The sequence below is a fragment of the Ammospiza nelsoni genome, chromosome 1 (assembly GCF_027579445.1).
Source record: "Ammospiza nelsoni isolate bAmmNel1 chromosome 1, bAmmNel1.pri, whole genome shotgun sequence".
Lineage (NCBI taxonomy): Eukaryota > Metazoa > Chordata > Aves > Passeriformes > Passerellidae > Ammospiza > Ammospiza nelsoni.
This window is the reverse complement of record NC_080633.1, coordinates 97,667,938-97,682,838: the sequence shown is the minus strand read 5'-3', so window position 1 is coordinate 97,682,838 and position 14,901 is coordinate 97,667,938. Positions and strand designations below refer to the sequence as shown.

Genomic DNA, 14,901 nt, shown 5'->3' with positions numbered 1-14,901 from the left:
GACAGAAGAGAGATAAATTCACTAAACCAAACAGAAGGTATAACACGGTGAAGCTAATTAACTCTTTACACAGCTTGCCAAAGACAGCTAAATTTCTGTTACTGAAGTTGACTGCAAAGGCTGGATAATCATTTAAGTTATCATGCAAATTCCAGCAAGAATTTACTTATGAAAGTCTAAGTATTATTCAAATTAAACTGAATGACTGCTTTGATGGGACTCTACACTTACAAAATAGGTTCCTTAAAGTGCATTCCCTCAAAATTCACTATATTAAATCAGGTAATTTTTTTATATGCCTTGCAGATACAGATCAGCAGATTCATTCAGATTTGCTAGGGAAGAGGGATAAATGAAAAAGTGATCAAAACCCATCCTCTCCCTGAAACACCATATTCTTAAAGGTCAGATCTTTTCCTCAGACCACTAACTTCCAGCAACAGCAGGATTTACAATAAACCAATATTCTTGCCAAAGAAGTCTTGCCCTTCATTGTGCAGTCTTTTCTCTGGTTTTCCACCAGTAGAGCAAGCCTTGCTGCTGCCCACATTCCCCTCAGGAGCATTGACATCTCCCCATCTTCTCCTGCGTACATCCTCGCTGTCTTAATTGTTTCATTACAGGGTCACCCTGAACTCCAGGTGTTTCTCCTATGTGAACATGCAAAACAGGAAATTTTGTGTATGATGATGCTACCTCCCACCTTCCAGAGCACTTCCCCCTGACCTAAATGATAGGACGTTACAACAACCTGCCTTCTTCCCAGCTGCTTTGCCATGTATTTGCTAGAAAATTGTACATTGCACATATGGTCAACTGGGAACAAAGAGATAAAACATTTCCACCAAACAGATGAAAATCCCGTCTGTCTTAAAATTTATTCTGTGTTAAAATTATCCTGTGTTATATTTCCTGAACAATATATCCCACTTGCTTGATGGTATATAATGCTACAACATTGTAATACACTATAACAGGTAGATTACAAAGCTAAGGTGGCCTTGCAAATTCAGTGAGGATTTTCCATGTAGAAATCTTGATACAACTGTATAACTTGCAAGCATACAAATAATAAATGGTATGTTAATAATGAGAACAAGGTACAAACAGCCAAATTAAAATAGAAAGTTTGGAGATTCTTGGCTGCTCTACATTCTATCATGACCGTTTTCAAACACGATAGAAAGACGCCATGACTTTTTTTTTGTTTCTTTATTTGTTTGCATATATATTTTATTTGAATATGTGTAGCAATATTAATGTATTTTCTATCTTGATGAATAATGTAAATATCTCCCCTTATTACCATATGGTACCTTGAACAATTTATATGATTATATAAGGTACAAACAATGGCAAATCAGGCCTACGTAGTTCTAATTAAATCTTCTAAGTACCCTACAGTATTCCAGGCTTTTGTTTTAAGCAATTGTCCCATTTTATTTTGACAGCAGCTTCAGCATAGTTCTTTCATCCTCCTTCTCCTCTGTTCAATCACTTACTTTATTTAGCACCTTTCTAAACACAGTTTCTTTGCTTTCAGCCTGGTGTGTGTGGGATGAAAACCTCCCTCTCCCAGAAACCCTTCTATGGGAATAAAGCACACCCACCCTCCTTCACCCCTGCACACGCACGGCTCCGGGTGACACGCCACGTGTGAGCTTTGCAGAAATGTTAAATAAAAATTTATCCTCGCATCTGATAAAAATAGACTCTGCCTTCCTGCTGCTCATGCCAGACACTGCCACTGCTGTCTGCTCTGCCCATGGTCGCACCATCCCGCTTCCTGAACAGAAAGTAGGAGGAGGTGACAGCGCTCAGGATAGGTCCATGGGCCTCTCCTTAGAAGGGAAGTGCTCACATGCTTGTTATCCTCCACCAGCCTCTTTTGGCAGCATGCTATCTCACCATACTTTGCCTATGACTATCTGATATAAGGTATTTAAAGGAGAAAAAAAAAACCCAAGATTTCATATTTTTAGAATGCATTATCTTTCAATGTTTTTCTTGGAAAGAAAATATCAGGAATATAGACACATAGAAGAGTGTAAAGGAACTCTCCGAGATTTAAAAAATCAAGCAACTGAACTGAAATTCTGCGGCAGGGAAATAGTTGAAGTCAAGAAAATCTTCTGAAGGAATAATAAAATAATGGTATAATTTTTCCCCATCCCCTCCCACCCTTGCTACAATCATTTAGAAGTCAAAATAAGTCTTATGTGAAAGTTTAGTCCCCATTCATTGATAGAGATTTTCAGACTTTCTCAGTTTTTTCATGTCCACTTCATTTTTGTTTGGTTTGGGGTTTTGTTTTTGTTTAGTTTCTTGTTGTTGTTGGCCTCTGATAGTATCAATTGATATTGTTTCTTCAGAGATTCTTTCATTCCCTTAAAAAGTAATAAAAGCTCTCTATCAGGAATAACTAATGACCTCAGTAAACTTTTCAAAACTACAAAGCCATCTCAGGTCTACAGCCGAGAGAGATTCCCAGGTCCCACTCAGTTTGCTGAAGCTCCACACACAAACACAGTTTTCTTCCTCTGCTTGTAATGAGCAGTGACAAAATAAAATAATTGCACACAAAAAGGAGGCTTAAAATTTTAGGAAGCCAAACTTTCTCTGGGGCTCCTTATTTATCATGTAAATCAATTTTCAGAAGAGAAAATAGTTTGAGTGACCCTTTCACCCTTCCTGAATAGACTAAATAATGCATTATATTTAGCTCCTAAACTAATGTCTTCCAACTGTATTAGCACATACTACATGATTTTAAGTTTCTAAAAACACAGGTTCGCCTCTTTTTTTTTCAGTTTTAATGAGCTACTGACACCAGTTCTACAATTAGACCAGAAACCAGCAGTACTGTTGTGTTTGAAGAATGCACTTTACTAATAACAGCTGTTCAAATAATGAAAGTTGAAATAAAAGTATTTATAGTCCTATATCATTAAAACATCTGTTTTCCTACTTCCTGTTAAACCACCATAACATCCTTTTAAATAGATCTTAAATTATATTGTGAAAACTTTGGTGATTCTTTGTGTACAAGTTATTAATTCTGCATTATACACTAAACATTGAGCACACAATTGTAATTCACCTCCCAGCCGCAGTTGTTTGTATATATTCTATTTTTGTTGATTTTTTCCTGTTGTAAGCTGAACTTTAGTTACCTAGAGTGCAAGGATAGGGAGAAGTCAAAGAGAGGGAGGGAGAAAGTAGAGTTCTAATAAGAATGAGAAAATCATTCTCTCTTGAGGTATAAACAGTTATGAACTTCCAGCAAGGAGAATTTGGTTGCTGGGGAAGAAGTCATTTGTTGAATGAGCACTATGACAAGATTTACCTGCAGAGGGGTCTTGAAGATCTGAGAGGTCAGATTTCCAGACTTTCACCCCATCCAGGAATTCCACTGGTTCGGGATGAAGAGAATTTTACCAGCAGCAGGAGTTAAAGGGGCGGACAGGAGTTAACACAGGCAGGACACTGTGCTCAGCCTTCACCTACTGTTGATCAGCTGTGCTGTCTCACAGGGGCAAAAGGGAGAGAAATGCTGTGCTGAGACACCGCATGTCACAGCCTGCCCGTGTGTGCGTGTCTGTGTGTCTGTGTGTGTCTGTCTGTGTGTGTCTGTGTGCATGCGCATTTGTGCCCAGCTACTCACGCCTGCCACAAGGCTCTTCAGGGGTGTCCAGCAGGCAGAGCAGAGGGGGGCACAGCTGAAGCCACGGAGAAGAAAACAGGCAGGGGAGAGGGGAAGGCAAGGGGCGTGAAAAATCAGGCTGGATCCTAAGGGTGACCATTGGAACCAGCGTTTCCCAAGAGTGAAAGCCACGGGTGCCAAGGCAAAGGGTACAAAGGTGCCAAGGACAGGCACAAACCCAAGCTGCCCAGCCCCAGAAGTGTTACATGACAGGAGTGTAGCAGGAGGACACACTATGGGGAATTTGCTGTCTCACTTCTCTGATCCTTTGAATGGCTTGTTTTGTGGGCCGAAAAAATACTGGTGAAGAAAGAAATACCTAATTTTTTTCATTATAAGTTTGTTATGCAGCTTGGCACCTGGTAGAAAAACAGAAAAAAATCAATATATCACCAGTATTTTTTACCAAAAGTTTTCTTCACATTTCTTTTTGTCCGTATTAAATTATAAATTCTATTCCTGTCTTACGGGCTAGCGGAAAGAGAGATTCATCATTAGGAATATATGCAGCTGCAGAAGCTTTTGCAGATAGGAACATTTCAGACATTAAATAGTAATCACCCATTAGTGATTTCCTTTAGAGTATTTGGAAGTTTAAAAATCTGAATCTTTAATTCTTTTTATCTTCTGCTTTTTGTCTGCCTATGTTAATTCAATAAGTTAATTTGTATTTCCCCAAATAAAATATTATTCCATCTGTCCTAGACAAAACTATCTCCTTAATTGTGAATACTTTAAAGCTGTCACTGTAGACTTTCTACTTTCCCATGCAATTCCATCCTGTGATGATTTCTGAATTGCATTATCTCAAAATTTCATCCATCACATTTACTATGTGGGAAACAAAAAACAAAGTTACAAAACTCTTGGATCTGGATTTAGCTACTGGGTGTCACAGCAGTTATGCTGGATAGTAGACATAATACCATACTTTATTTAAATTGAATTTCCAAGTGGTGGCTGCAGTGGCATAAAATTATGGAAGAGTAGCTGACAAGATGAAGTATCTTTGCTTTACAGAGGTAGCAGAATACTTGCCTTCAAACAAAGTGTTTAACCCATTAGATTCCACTTGTGCCCCCTTGGCATTTCCCTGCCTGTGTAGGGATAATCGGAATGGTCACCCTTGTACCCTGTTCTCTTTCTTTCAAGGTGTTTCTTGTCCATATAATTGCACACCTTTCACTTCAGCTTTCACCTTTCACTTCACTGAATACTAAAATTTTCCTTAACACAGCCCAATGCATAAGTTTTTTTCCTTAACGCATTCCAACGCAAACAAAGTAACCAAGAGTACCTAATAGCATCATTATTCTTAGTAACTAACTGTATGTTCAGAATGTTAAGAATTAAAAAGAAGAAAAGAAAAAAATAAAAAGTTCAAAAACCTCCCCAGAGATGAACAAAAGGATCTAGATTCTCTGACTGCTAGCCAGATAATATTGAAAATGTTATCAAGTTTTCTGTTTCCAAAAGAAAAATTTTCTCAGGTATGTCAACAGAGAGTTACATACAAGACAAAGGAGACATTTTTCTGCTTCCTTTAGAAGTGGTAAGACCTTAGAGGGAGTATTACATACTATTATAGTTCATACTATTTATCTTTTTAAAATAAGATTTTACACAAATGGGAGAAAATTTAGATGAGAACAAGAACTGATTAAATTTAGAATCATGAACTGAGAAGAAAAGCTGAAAGAATTGTGTTTGTTTAGTGCAGAGGTATCACAGAAGTATAGAATCATAAAAGTCTTGGGTAGGAAAGGACCTTAAAAATGGTTTAATTCCAGCCCCCTTGCAGTGGGCAGAGACAAATTCCACTGAACCGAGTAGCTCAGAGCTCCTTCCAGCCTGGCATTGAACATTTCCAGAGATGGGACATCCACAACTTCTCTGGGTGAAAAAATGAACATGACACTTTCTTCCTTTTTTTTGAGAGAGAACTGCAATTAAAAGTCACTATTAACCAAGAGATATCTAGATTAGATACAATGAGAAAAAAAAAACTCCTTGTAAGGCTGGTTACATGCTGTAGTATGACCTCACAAGAATTTTATGCATCCATTTCCAATGTGGGAATTTCTCAGACACATTAAGAATATGCTTCTCCTGCCTCAGAAGGCAGAGATGGATGAAATTAATTTGAAACATCTCTTCCAGCCTAAGTTTTCCACAATTCTAGAACTGCTTTTGATCTAAGCTTTTCCATCAGAAAGGAAGAGGAAATATCTCTTGTACTCCCAACAGGGCTTGGTTTCTTTCTTTTTAGCATTTTATAGCGAAGGGGCATCCAATCTTTAGTTCATCATAAAAGATAAAAAGTAAGAAAAGCAGCATTTAACAGGTCAATAATCACAGCAGAAGTGTGAAAAAGGCATCCTCACTTGTCTCCATCTTCTTGCTTTCTAATTAGGTGCTGACAATGTGGCTGACACCATGTAAGATACAGAGATAATTCTGGCTCTGGGGAGCTCAGCATCTAAGAGTCAAAGAATGAAGGTCCCTCAGGATTACTTATTGCTTCCATGTGCTTTAAAAGTCTGATAATTTTTCACTGTAGACCTATGAATCACATTCTAAATTGAGACAGAGATAAATAGAAAGCAAGTTATTTCAGGTGAATAGGGACTTGAAAAAAAGCTATGCAACGTGCTGCTTTTGGCAGGCAGAAGAGCATTAATATAGAAGTAAGTGCTGAGTGGCATGGATATCATCATGCTAGCCAAGAATAGAAGAGCTCTGTCTCTGCTATCACAGAAGAGGTTGATCACTCTATTTAAAAATTTGGAGTACTTCATGGTACATCTGGCATTTAAATACTCTATTAATGAACTTCCATTCTTATTCTGAGTTCCTAGCAAAACACATCCCCTGAGAAAATGGTCCGTTTTCACTGACTGACAGAAACAACAATTCACCCACAAATTAAAAAAAAACAAAACCCCAAACCCGACAATTCCCAATTAAAAAACAGGAAAAAAATAAAAAAGGGGGAGACCCCATCTCCCAGTCCCCCAAAACCAACAAAAGACCCCAAGGAATTATGCAAGTCTGATTAATTCACACTGTGGATATAAAAGCCACTACATCTAAATATTTTTTTCTGATTCTACTCAGAGCATAGCATGGAAATTTTAGAGTCAAACTAACACTATTTTAACACCTAACCAGAATAAAATTCCTGAGAAAATAAACATTATTTTCCAAATGTATAGAAATTCTTGTTAAAATTAACAGTTCTGAAAAGGCAAACACAAACACAGGACAAAAATATTCCAGGTAATTATAACTTCATTTGTTTTAATGTAAATAAACATGCAACACTGTTCTGCCATAAAGGACAGTTTTTAATTAGTTTATATATAATATAATTTTTCACTACTGAAGACTTCCAACTTTCTATCTAGATGTGTAGCAAAGGCATGGTGCATGGTAGATCAATATCAGTTTATGATCTCTCTAATGATGTTTATTATATTTTATATTTCAAGTTATATTTGTATTGCAAATTTGCTCATCGTCCATTTTAAGATTTCTGATTCAGTTTTAGCTGACTGAGTTCTGCATCACAAAGCTCTTTGCAAATTGTTCAATCATTTCTGCTTCTGTTGAATTTGAAATAATCAACATTCCAATTACATTTCAATGAAAACTTTAAAACTTTTAGCTCAGGGCCTACTGCATTTTGAAGCAATGCGGCCTAGAGAGCTAACTATTAATAAGGCCAAGAGGTTCTGGAAGGATGTGTGAAGCACATGAAGCCAGGTGAACTTACCAGCACTTCTCAAGGCAGCATGAGTCAGAGGATAGTTTGTGGTTGTGTAGGAGGCATTAATGCCGTGGTCTGGAAATGGGAAAATTGTTGCACTGAGCAGCAGCTGACCAAGAAAATCTTCATGCTTTCAAGAAGGGCAAGGTAGAAAAGAGTAAGATTATCATTATGGGCAATGACAATAGGAAGTTCTAACCAAGCAGTAATGGCACATAATGTATCATCACAGATATGAGAGTGCAAGAGGAAGAAAGTTTTGCGTAGTTTCTGTACAGGGAGCTTAAAATATATCTGTCAAGTCCAACAGAGCCCTGGACCTGGAAGACATTTTGCATGCAAATTATCACTAATTTATTTTGCCAGATTGGGAACAAGACAGGAATACGGTTCAGGTTTGAAAATTCTTAAGTTCTAGATGCACAGATATTGATGGAAATCATTTTTTAAACCCAATATTTGTCTGTTGACGTCTTAGCTTTTCTGTTTATACACCCTCATTATAATGCTCCATGAAGTCAAGTACAGCTGAAAAACAACAAAGATCTTTAAGGCAGATATGTAGATGACATGACAAAACCTGAATTTCCTGGCCAGAATAATTCCTTAAACTCTTTTTCTGTGAATTGATACTTTATTCGTACTTTTAAAAAAACCATCACAGATGAGTGACTTTTGTACTGATGACTTTACCGGAGCAGAAAAGAACCAAAGGATTAAGGACAGGTCTGGAAAAGGATAAAGTAAATAAATGCATCCATACCTCAAGTGGACAAAGGTAATCAAATACCGGACAAACCAGAAAAAGACAGTGCACATCATATAAAGAATAAAGGAAATTTCCCAATACTTCTTCCAATGCTTTTATAAATTAAAGTCACTCAATGTCTCCTTTTTATGTTCTTAAGACTGTAGATATATATTTTCACTGTATACCTTTCTTTGCAAAAGTTAATAGTTTAAAACAAAAGAAAGAAGGATTGCAGGAATTCCCGCTGCTACTTTGCTGCTGTTAGATACGTGTCTGGCAAATGGTGAAATGTCACTGTTGTTTATTGTGTTTTGAGTGGTCACCTGGGATGAAAAGTATAAGATGTACCTCCAAACTGCCCTGTCCAATGGACTGTCCCAGTGCACTGCTCTCTTCCATTTGAAATTTTAAAAAAATTAAAGTTTCAATATCTGCAGCTTCAAATACCTTTTCTTCCAGTCAACAGGTGCATGAATTAACATCTCTTCAATGATCAATGATTCCTGTGTGATGTCTTCAATTGCAATGCTTCTTCTCTTAACAGTGACTTCAATCTCTGCTCCTCACATTTTGTACTGAACTTGAAATCAGTCTTCAGACATACATCCCTAAGCATTGTACCTAAGAAACTACAGATCACTTTTAAACTGTTCATTAAGAATGATGGAATAAAGATACTGACTATGCTTACATAATCAGTGTATCTTAGAAAATATGTAAAGAATTTTTCTCTGAAAGTAAGTGTTTTGTCTGCTTAGTGCAGGAGGATTTGTGACTCATATAATGTGGGAACACTGAAGATAAAAAAAGGTCCCTTGAATTCAGTTCTGAAAACTGTTGAATGTATGCTCACACTGCAAGGAGGAAAAAGAAAAAAAAAAACAGAAGCCTCAGATTCACCCAGCTGGCAAGTATCTTCCTGTGGGATAACTAAAGTGTTCTTTACCCATACATTCATGTGTAAAAGAGGCAGCACGAACTCTCAAGTTCTTCCTTTATGGCACAGGATTTCAACACTGCATCCACATGTAAGAATATCCTGTAGCTACATAACCTGTCAAGTTTCTGATATAATATCCTGAATATTATTTATTTTCTTTCAGTCTGTTTCAGTAACTGCTTCAGTCACTGGGCATAAAGAAAGCATGGATAACACTGTGCAGTCTGCAAGAGTCCTCTCTCACCTATTTCACAAATTCCATAAGAAACCTTCAGCCAAAATTCATGGCAAAAGGAACAATATATGTCTATGATTTTATTATATATTCTTATAAATCTCCAGGAATAAGTTAAGACCATATCTAGTAAAAAAAAAATAAAATTCTATCACTAGAATTATTGCATCAAAAAAATTTTATATAAGTGATGATTTATCACCAATTCTAGGGTGTTCCATCTACCAACAAGGAGGACAGTGCATCAAGAGATCTCTGTAATGAGAGTTATAGTCTCCTGTGTCTCCTAGGATCTCAGGTCCTTATGCCAGTTCAGCCATCATTTTTCTTTTTTTTCCCTCACTTTTGTCCTTGATTGAAAAAGAGCTGTGTTCACCCCACCAAGACCATGGTGGGATGAATTGCTGTTCTGTGACCAGAGACTGAGCCACAAGAAGAGTCCTAAGGAGAGTTTCTCCAGTACTATTTTGAAACCTCAGACACTAGAAATCTGTTGTATTCTCTTATTCATTCAATATATCTTTACTCCACATGAAAGAGTGCAACCACCATGGACATTCTTTTTATGAAGACACCTTTACTCTAAAGAAAAATGGAGATATTGTCAAAATGCTAAGAAAAACGTGCTAAATGATTTTCAAAAACCTGATTTCTTTCTTCTGTTTCTGTTTTTGTTTTGAAAAGAAAGTCGTGATCCCCAACCTTTTTTAACATCTTGATCTTGTAGTGTCAGGGTTTTGTTACCACTTGAGTTTCTGGATTTGGTGGCACTGCTGTCACCACTGGATGCAGCTTGAAATCTTTACTCAGACTCACGCTAAATTTACTCACTTTGCATTAGAACTTTTAAAAATTATACAAAGAACATGGGAAAGCGAAATCAGACTCATGAACTCTGTTGAATACCAGGAATGAAGCATTAGAGCAACTTGGAACAGATTGAGTGCAGAAACATTCATTGTTTTGCAAGACAGTAAAAGTTAACCCAAGATACTTTATTCAAATTTATGTAAATGCCAGCAGATATGATTGACATGTGAAGAACATTTCACATTTAGTCTAGTTAAGAAATCTCCATCATGAGCATAATGCCATATGGCATTATTTCATTTATTTCTGCTATTTCCTTTCAATGGAAATTTTGAAAGCCAATCATATATTCTACATCTATAGTCTGCTGTCAGCTTTCATTGAAGTTTGCACTGCAGATTCCTCCATGGCATAGTTACCTGCCTAAGTTGGTGCAGGAATGTCTCTGTGTCCAACAGTAACAGGTCATTATAAATAAATCCTAACAATTTTCAATGCCTTGCTGGCATGATTTAAATTATAAACCTGGCTTCAGTTTTGATTGACACAAAAACCTTAATAATACCTACTTAACTTCACCGTGCCAATTCACAGAGCAAGCTTAAGTTTCATCTTGAATATATGAAAAAGTTACACACAAAGTTGCATGCTTTTTCAGGCACACGCTTCACAACTTTAGCTCAGCCAATCAATATTTAAACTAAAAGCATGAATTACAAAGCATTAGACACCATGCAAATCACAAGAAAAAGAAATTAGTCTATTAAATTTTTGTTGATTAACTGAAGAAGAAGAAATGGATTTTGCAGTGAGTTGTTTATTTGTCTGGGGGACTGTAGATAAATTAATGTTTTTAGAAAAGTAATGTCTATTGGGAATCAATAATCAACGTATAAGTCCAAACAAAAAAAAACACACTGTAATTGGAAAAAAAGTTTAATTACCTATAAAAGGATCATTCTTATATGTTTGCCAGATTGCTTTATTCTATGAAAAAACATACCTTAAAAAGCATTTAATATACCAGGACCCCAATTATTTTTATGTGAATCTTTTAGAACAAGATTCAATACAGTAAAATATGAGACTAACACTCAGCTTTCTCAATACTTTTACCCTGGTGCAGAAAAAAAAAAAAAAACACTTTAAAGATGAGCATCAATGTCCTAATTTTACAGTTTGGAAGACAAGAAAAAATAGGCATCTGGTGTCAGCAGCAAGCTAAAATACTGCCTACATGGATGTGAATTTTACTGTTTATTTAGTCTCAGCAACATGTTGTCCAGGAGTTAAAATACTTGGTACTGACAAAGGTGCTGGTAAAGTAAGATAAAATCTGACTTTAACTGAACTGAAAACAGTTCTACTATGACTACTTCATAAATAAATATATTCTCTAGAGTATTTTAATAACATATGTAATGTATGTTATTACATTTAATATGTAATGTAGCATATGTAATATTATTACATATTAATATGTAATAATATGTAACAATGTTACATATTTAATAACATATATAATAACATATGTTTTAATAACATATGTAATTTGCAGTGTAGATTAAAGCTGCAGTATTTATCTTTACTGGAAATACACTCCATTTTCCTCAGATCAGATCATGCTTATACATATCTACCAGGAGCTGAACAGGATTGTTCTCAGACATCTTGATTCTTTAAATGGAAAAGGATTCATTTCTATTCAAAATCATTGCCTACCTTTGTAGTTGATTTAAATAGACATACTTGAAACATGAGGGGTTTGCTGTTGATTAAGGTTTCATTTTTAGTGTGCTCAAACCAGGAGAGAAATCCCCCATGCTGAGAATACTGAACCCTACAGAATAATTTCCAAAAAAAAACTTACCTCTGCTATTAAATCCACTTTTTGTGTGAGTTACAGGGTACTCAAATCTGTAAGGTGATTGCCTAATGGAGGTGCTGGACAGAAGAGTGGACATCCCACGTGAAGGTGACTGCCTTGTTTCTTGCATCATTTCAGATTAACTCCAGCGGAGACATCCAGGAACAAACAGTGGTATCAGTGCTGCCTTGGCCAGAAAAAAGACCACAAGGACTTCCACATCTCTACTGCACCTAACTTCCAGAATTATATAGAAAATGGACCCATTGTGTATAAGGGCTTTGCACTGCCAGAAGTCAGGTGGGGTTGAACCAAAAGAGAGATCTGTTTTGCCTGCCTTTCAAATGCTAGGAACTGAAATTTCCTTTTGATCTTTTATTTCCTAGCTGGGAAATACAATCAAATATTGAATGGCATCTCTTTTCACTCAGGAGATTGGGAAAGAGGAGTATAATTTTTCTACATTGCGGCTACCAAATCAACAAAACAATAAGACCAACTGCTTATCTTTTGAAGGCTATTCTGTCATATGTACATAATGATTCTTCTAAGTTTTCAGTTTTCAGCTGACCCATGTTGATTAGGCATGCATGGAAAATTACTAGAAAAGAGTTCTTTCTCCTCTTAGTCATAGGAGTGAAAGGGAAACCAAATGGGATGAGTGGTTAGGTAATTACAGGGTTTTTGGAAAGTACATGGACAGCTACACAGAAAGTACATGGACATAGAGAGATCTTTTTCTTCCTTCTTCCCTTTTCCAATTTAAATAAAAAAATCTCTTAAAGAAAAAGTTGCAATACCAGATGCTCCCTGAATTGGCATAAATTTCTGTCTTGCATATATCTGAAATTTTAAAAAAATGAGATATTTGATGACCTGAGTAGTTTCAATTACGTTTTTCAAAACTCCATCTGGATTAGTTAGAATGGAGAAAATGTTGGTTATAATGGAGACCATCATCTTCCAAAGTGCTCTTGATGAAGGGCATTATTTTCAAAATAAGTTCTTCCATTGTATTTGTCTTTGATATGTATGCCATAGATTGGACTCAAGACAGCTGTATTTTCTCTAAGAGTTACATTAAGTTTCATCCAGGATGTCTGGATTATCACAGCTTTTTTTTTTTATATATACATGCACTGCATTTTCACTTTCTCAGTAAGCTTCGCAGATGAATCTGCAAACTATGCTTCCATGTTGGCTAAAGCACACACAGAAACTCAGTTTCAGTATTAACATAACTGAAAATTAGATTCATACAGAAACCCAGAAAAATTTTGGTACCACTACAAGCAAAACACTGCAAAAAAAAATTGCTGAAAAAACCCCCAAAACCTACAAATTATTATTACTTTTAATTTGTGAATGTCACTGAACTGTTAAAATTTGTCCACGCTCCACGAGTGAATTTTGATTATATCTGCTGTGATATGATATTAAAAAAAAGATGCAAACTAGGAATAAGAAAGCAACCTTACTTCCACAAAGCTGCAGGCCAATAGTAAAAAGAACTGTGTAGTCCCTTTCAAAGAATGTGGAATCAGTGACTGCAGTGTGACATGATTTTATTCAATCTCTGCACATCTAGTGCCCCCCTGACAGGATATTTTCATTTTTGGAATATGAAAAACACCATGTGCTTCTTACTTTCACATTCTGAGAAACATCCAGTTAGAAGCCTCAGTGCAGTTGCATCAGAAATTGTCTAAATTCCCACCAAAATCAATCTCAGAATAAAGTTTTCATTGCCAATGAATCTATTGCAATATGCACGGATACTGTAATAACTGATGAAGCAGGGATCTTCAGGGTTTATCACCAGAAGAAAACACAAATTTTCCAGGCTATGTATCCAAAATGAACTGGGATTTTTTTTCAGACACCACAGTTCAACATTTATCTATTCTTCAGGGATTAAAATAATCTAAAGAGAAGATAAGACAGTTCCTATAGGTCATAAATTGGTGACTAGTTATAAAAAGTTAGGTCTAGTTATAAAAATCTTAGGTCGGAGGATTTATTTGTGATAATATGTCATGAGGTATTATTTTGGGATCAAAATTATGCAGCTTGAAAATTCGTGTTCAAAGGTGTAAGAATCCTGAGTATTCATGACTCATGTTGAAATTTGTCAAAACAAGCCTCACTCTTACATTTTTAATGGATTTTTCCTGGGACAACTGCAAGTATTTTTGCACTTCGGCAAACCACATTTTTATGGAGCTGCTTGAAATTGGAACAATATGACTAATTTGAAGTCAAAAGTAACCTTGAATTGTCCCATTAAAATTCTCCAATGAATAAATAAGTGCAATTTGAACAAAAGCTGACAACAGAAGTTAATATTTCAGGTGAATAATAGCCTGCACATAGCTAGAGAAGGACTCATCATCACAGCTGCTCAAAGCACCTTCCACAACAACCTGACTGGAAATCAAAATGTGCATATATTTATCTGTACAAAACTGGGCATCTTTTATGATGGTACAACATACAGTTCTTTTCCAACCTAAATGATTCTACAATTTTCAATTTTTCCAATTACTCCATTTTGCAACTGTAATTCCACATTGTTGTAGTTACACTTATTTCTACTTGACCTCACCAACAAACAGAATCCACCAAATGATGACTGAGGAAATTCTACTCTATACAACTTCTTAACTCAAAAAGCGGTACTACCTGAATTTACTTTTAGAAACAAATAAAAGGGAATATAGTTATATAAATATATGATTAGTAATGTATCTTTTTGTCAAAATTTAGAAAATACTTATAAAGGTTACTGTTCTCAATCTCTTAAGCTGACATGATTCTTGTCTTCTT

General features: G+C 35.9%; 1 protein-coding gene across 1 annotated transcript in view; it reads right to left on the bottom strand.

Moving 5' to 3' along the window:
* Nucleotides 1-14,901, bottom strand: part of CD226 (CD226 molecule) — a 40,159-nt gene that overhangs the window by 22,994 nt on the left and 2,264 nt on the right. The window contains 3 exon segments of the mRNA XM_059468909.1: nt 12,953-13,020; nt 13,022-13,064; nt 13,066-13,294. Of these exon segments, the coding sequence (XP_059324892.1) occupies nt 12,953-13,020; nt 13,022-13,064; nt 13,066-13,294 (340 nt within the window).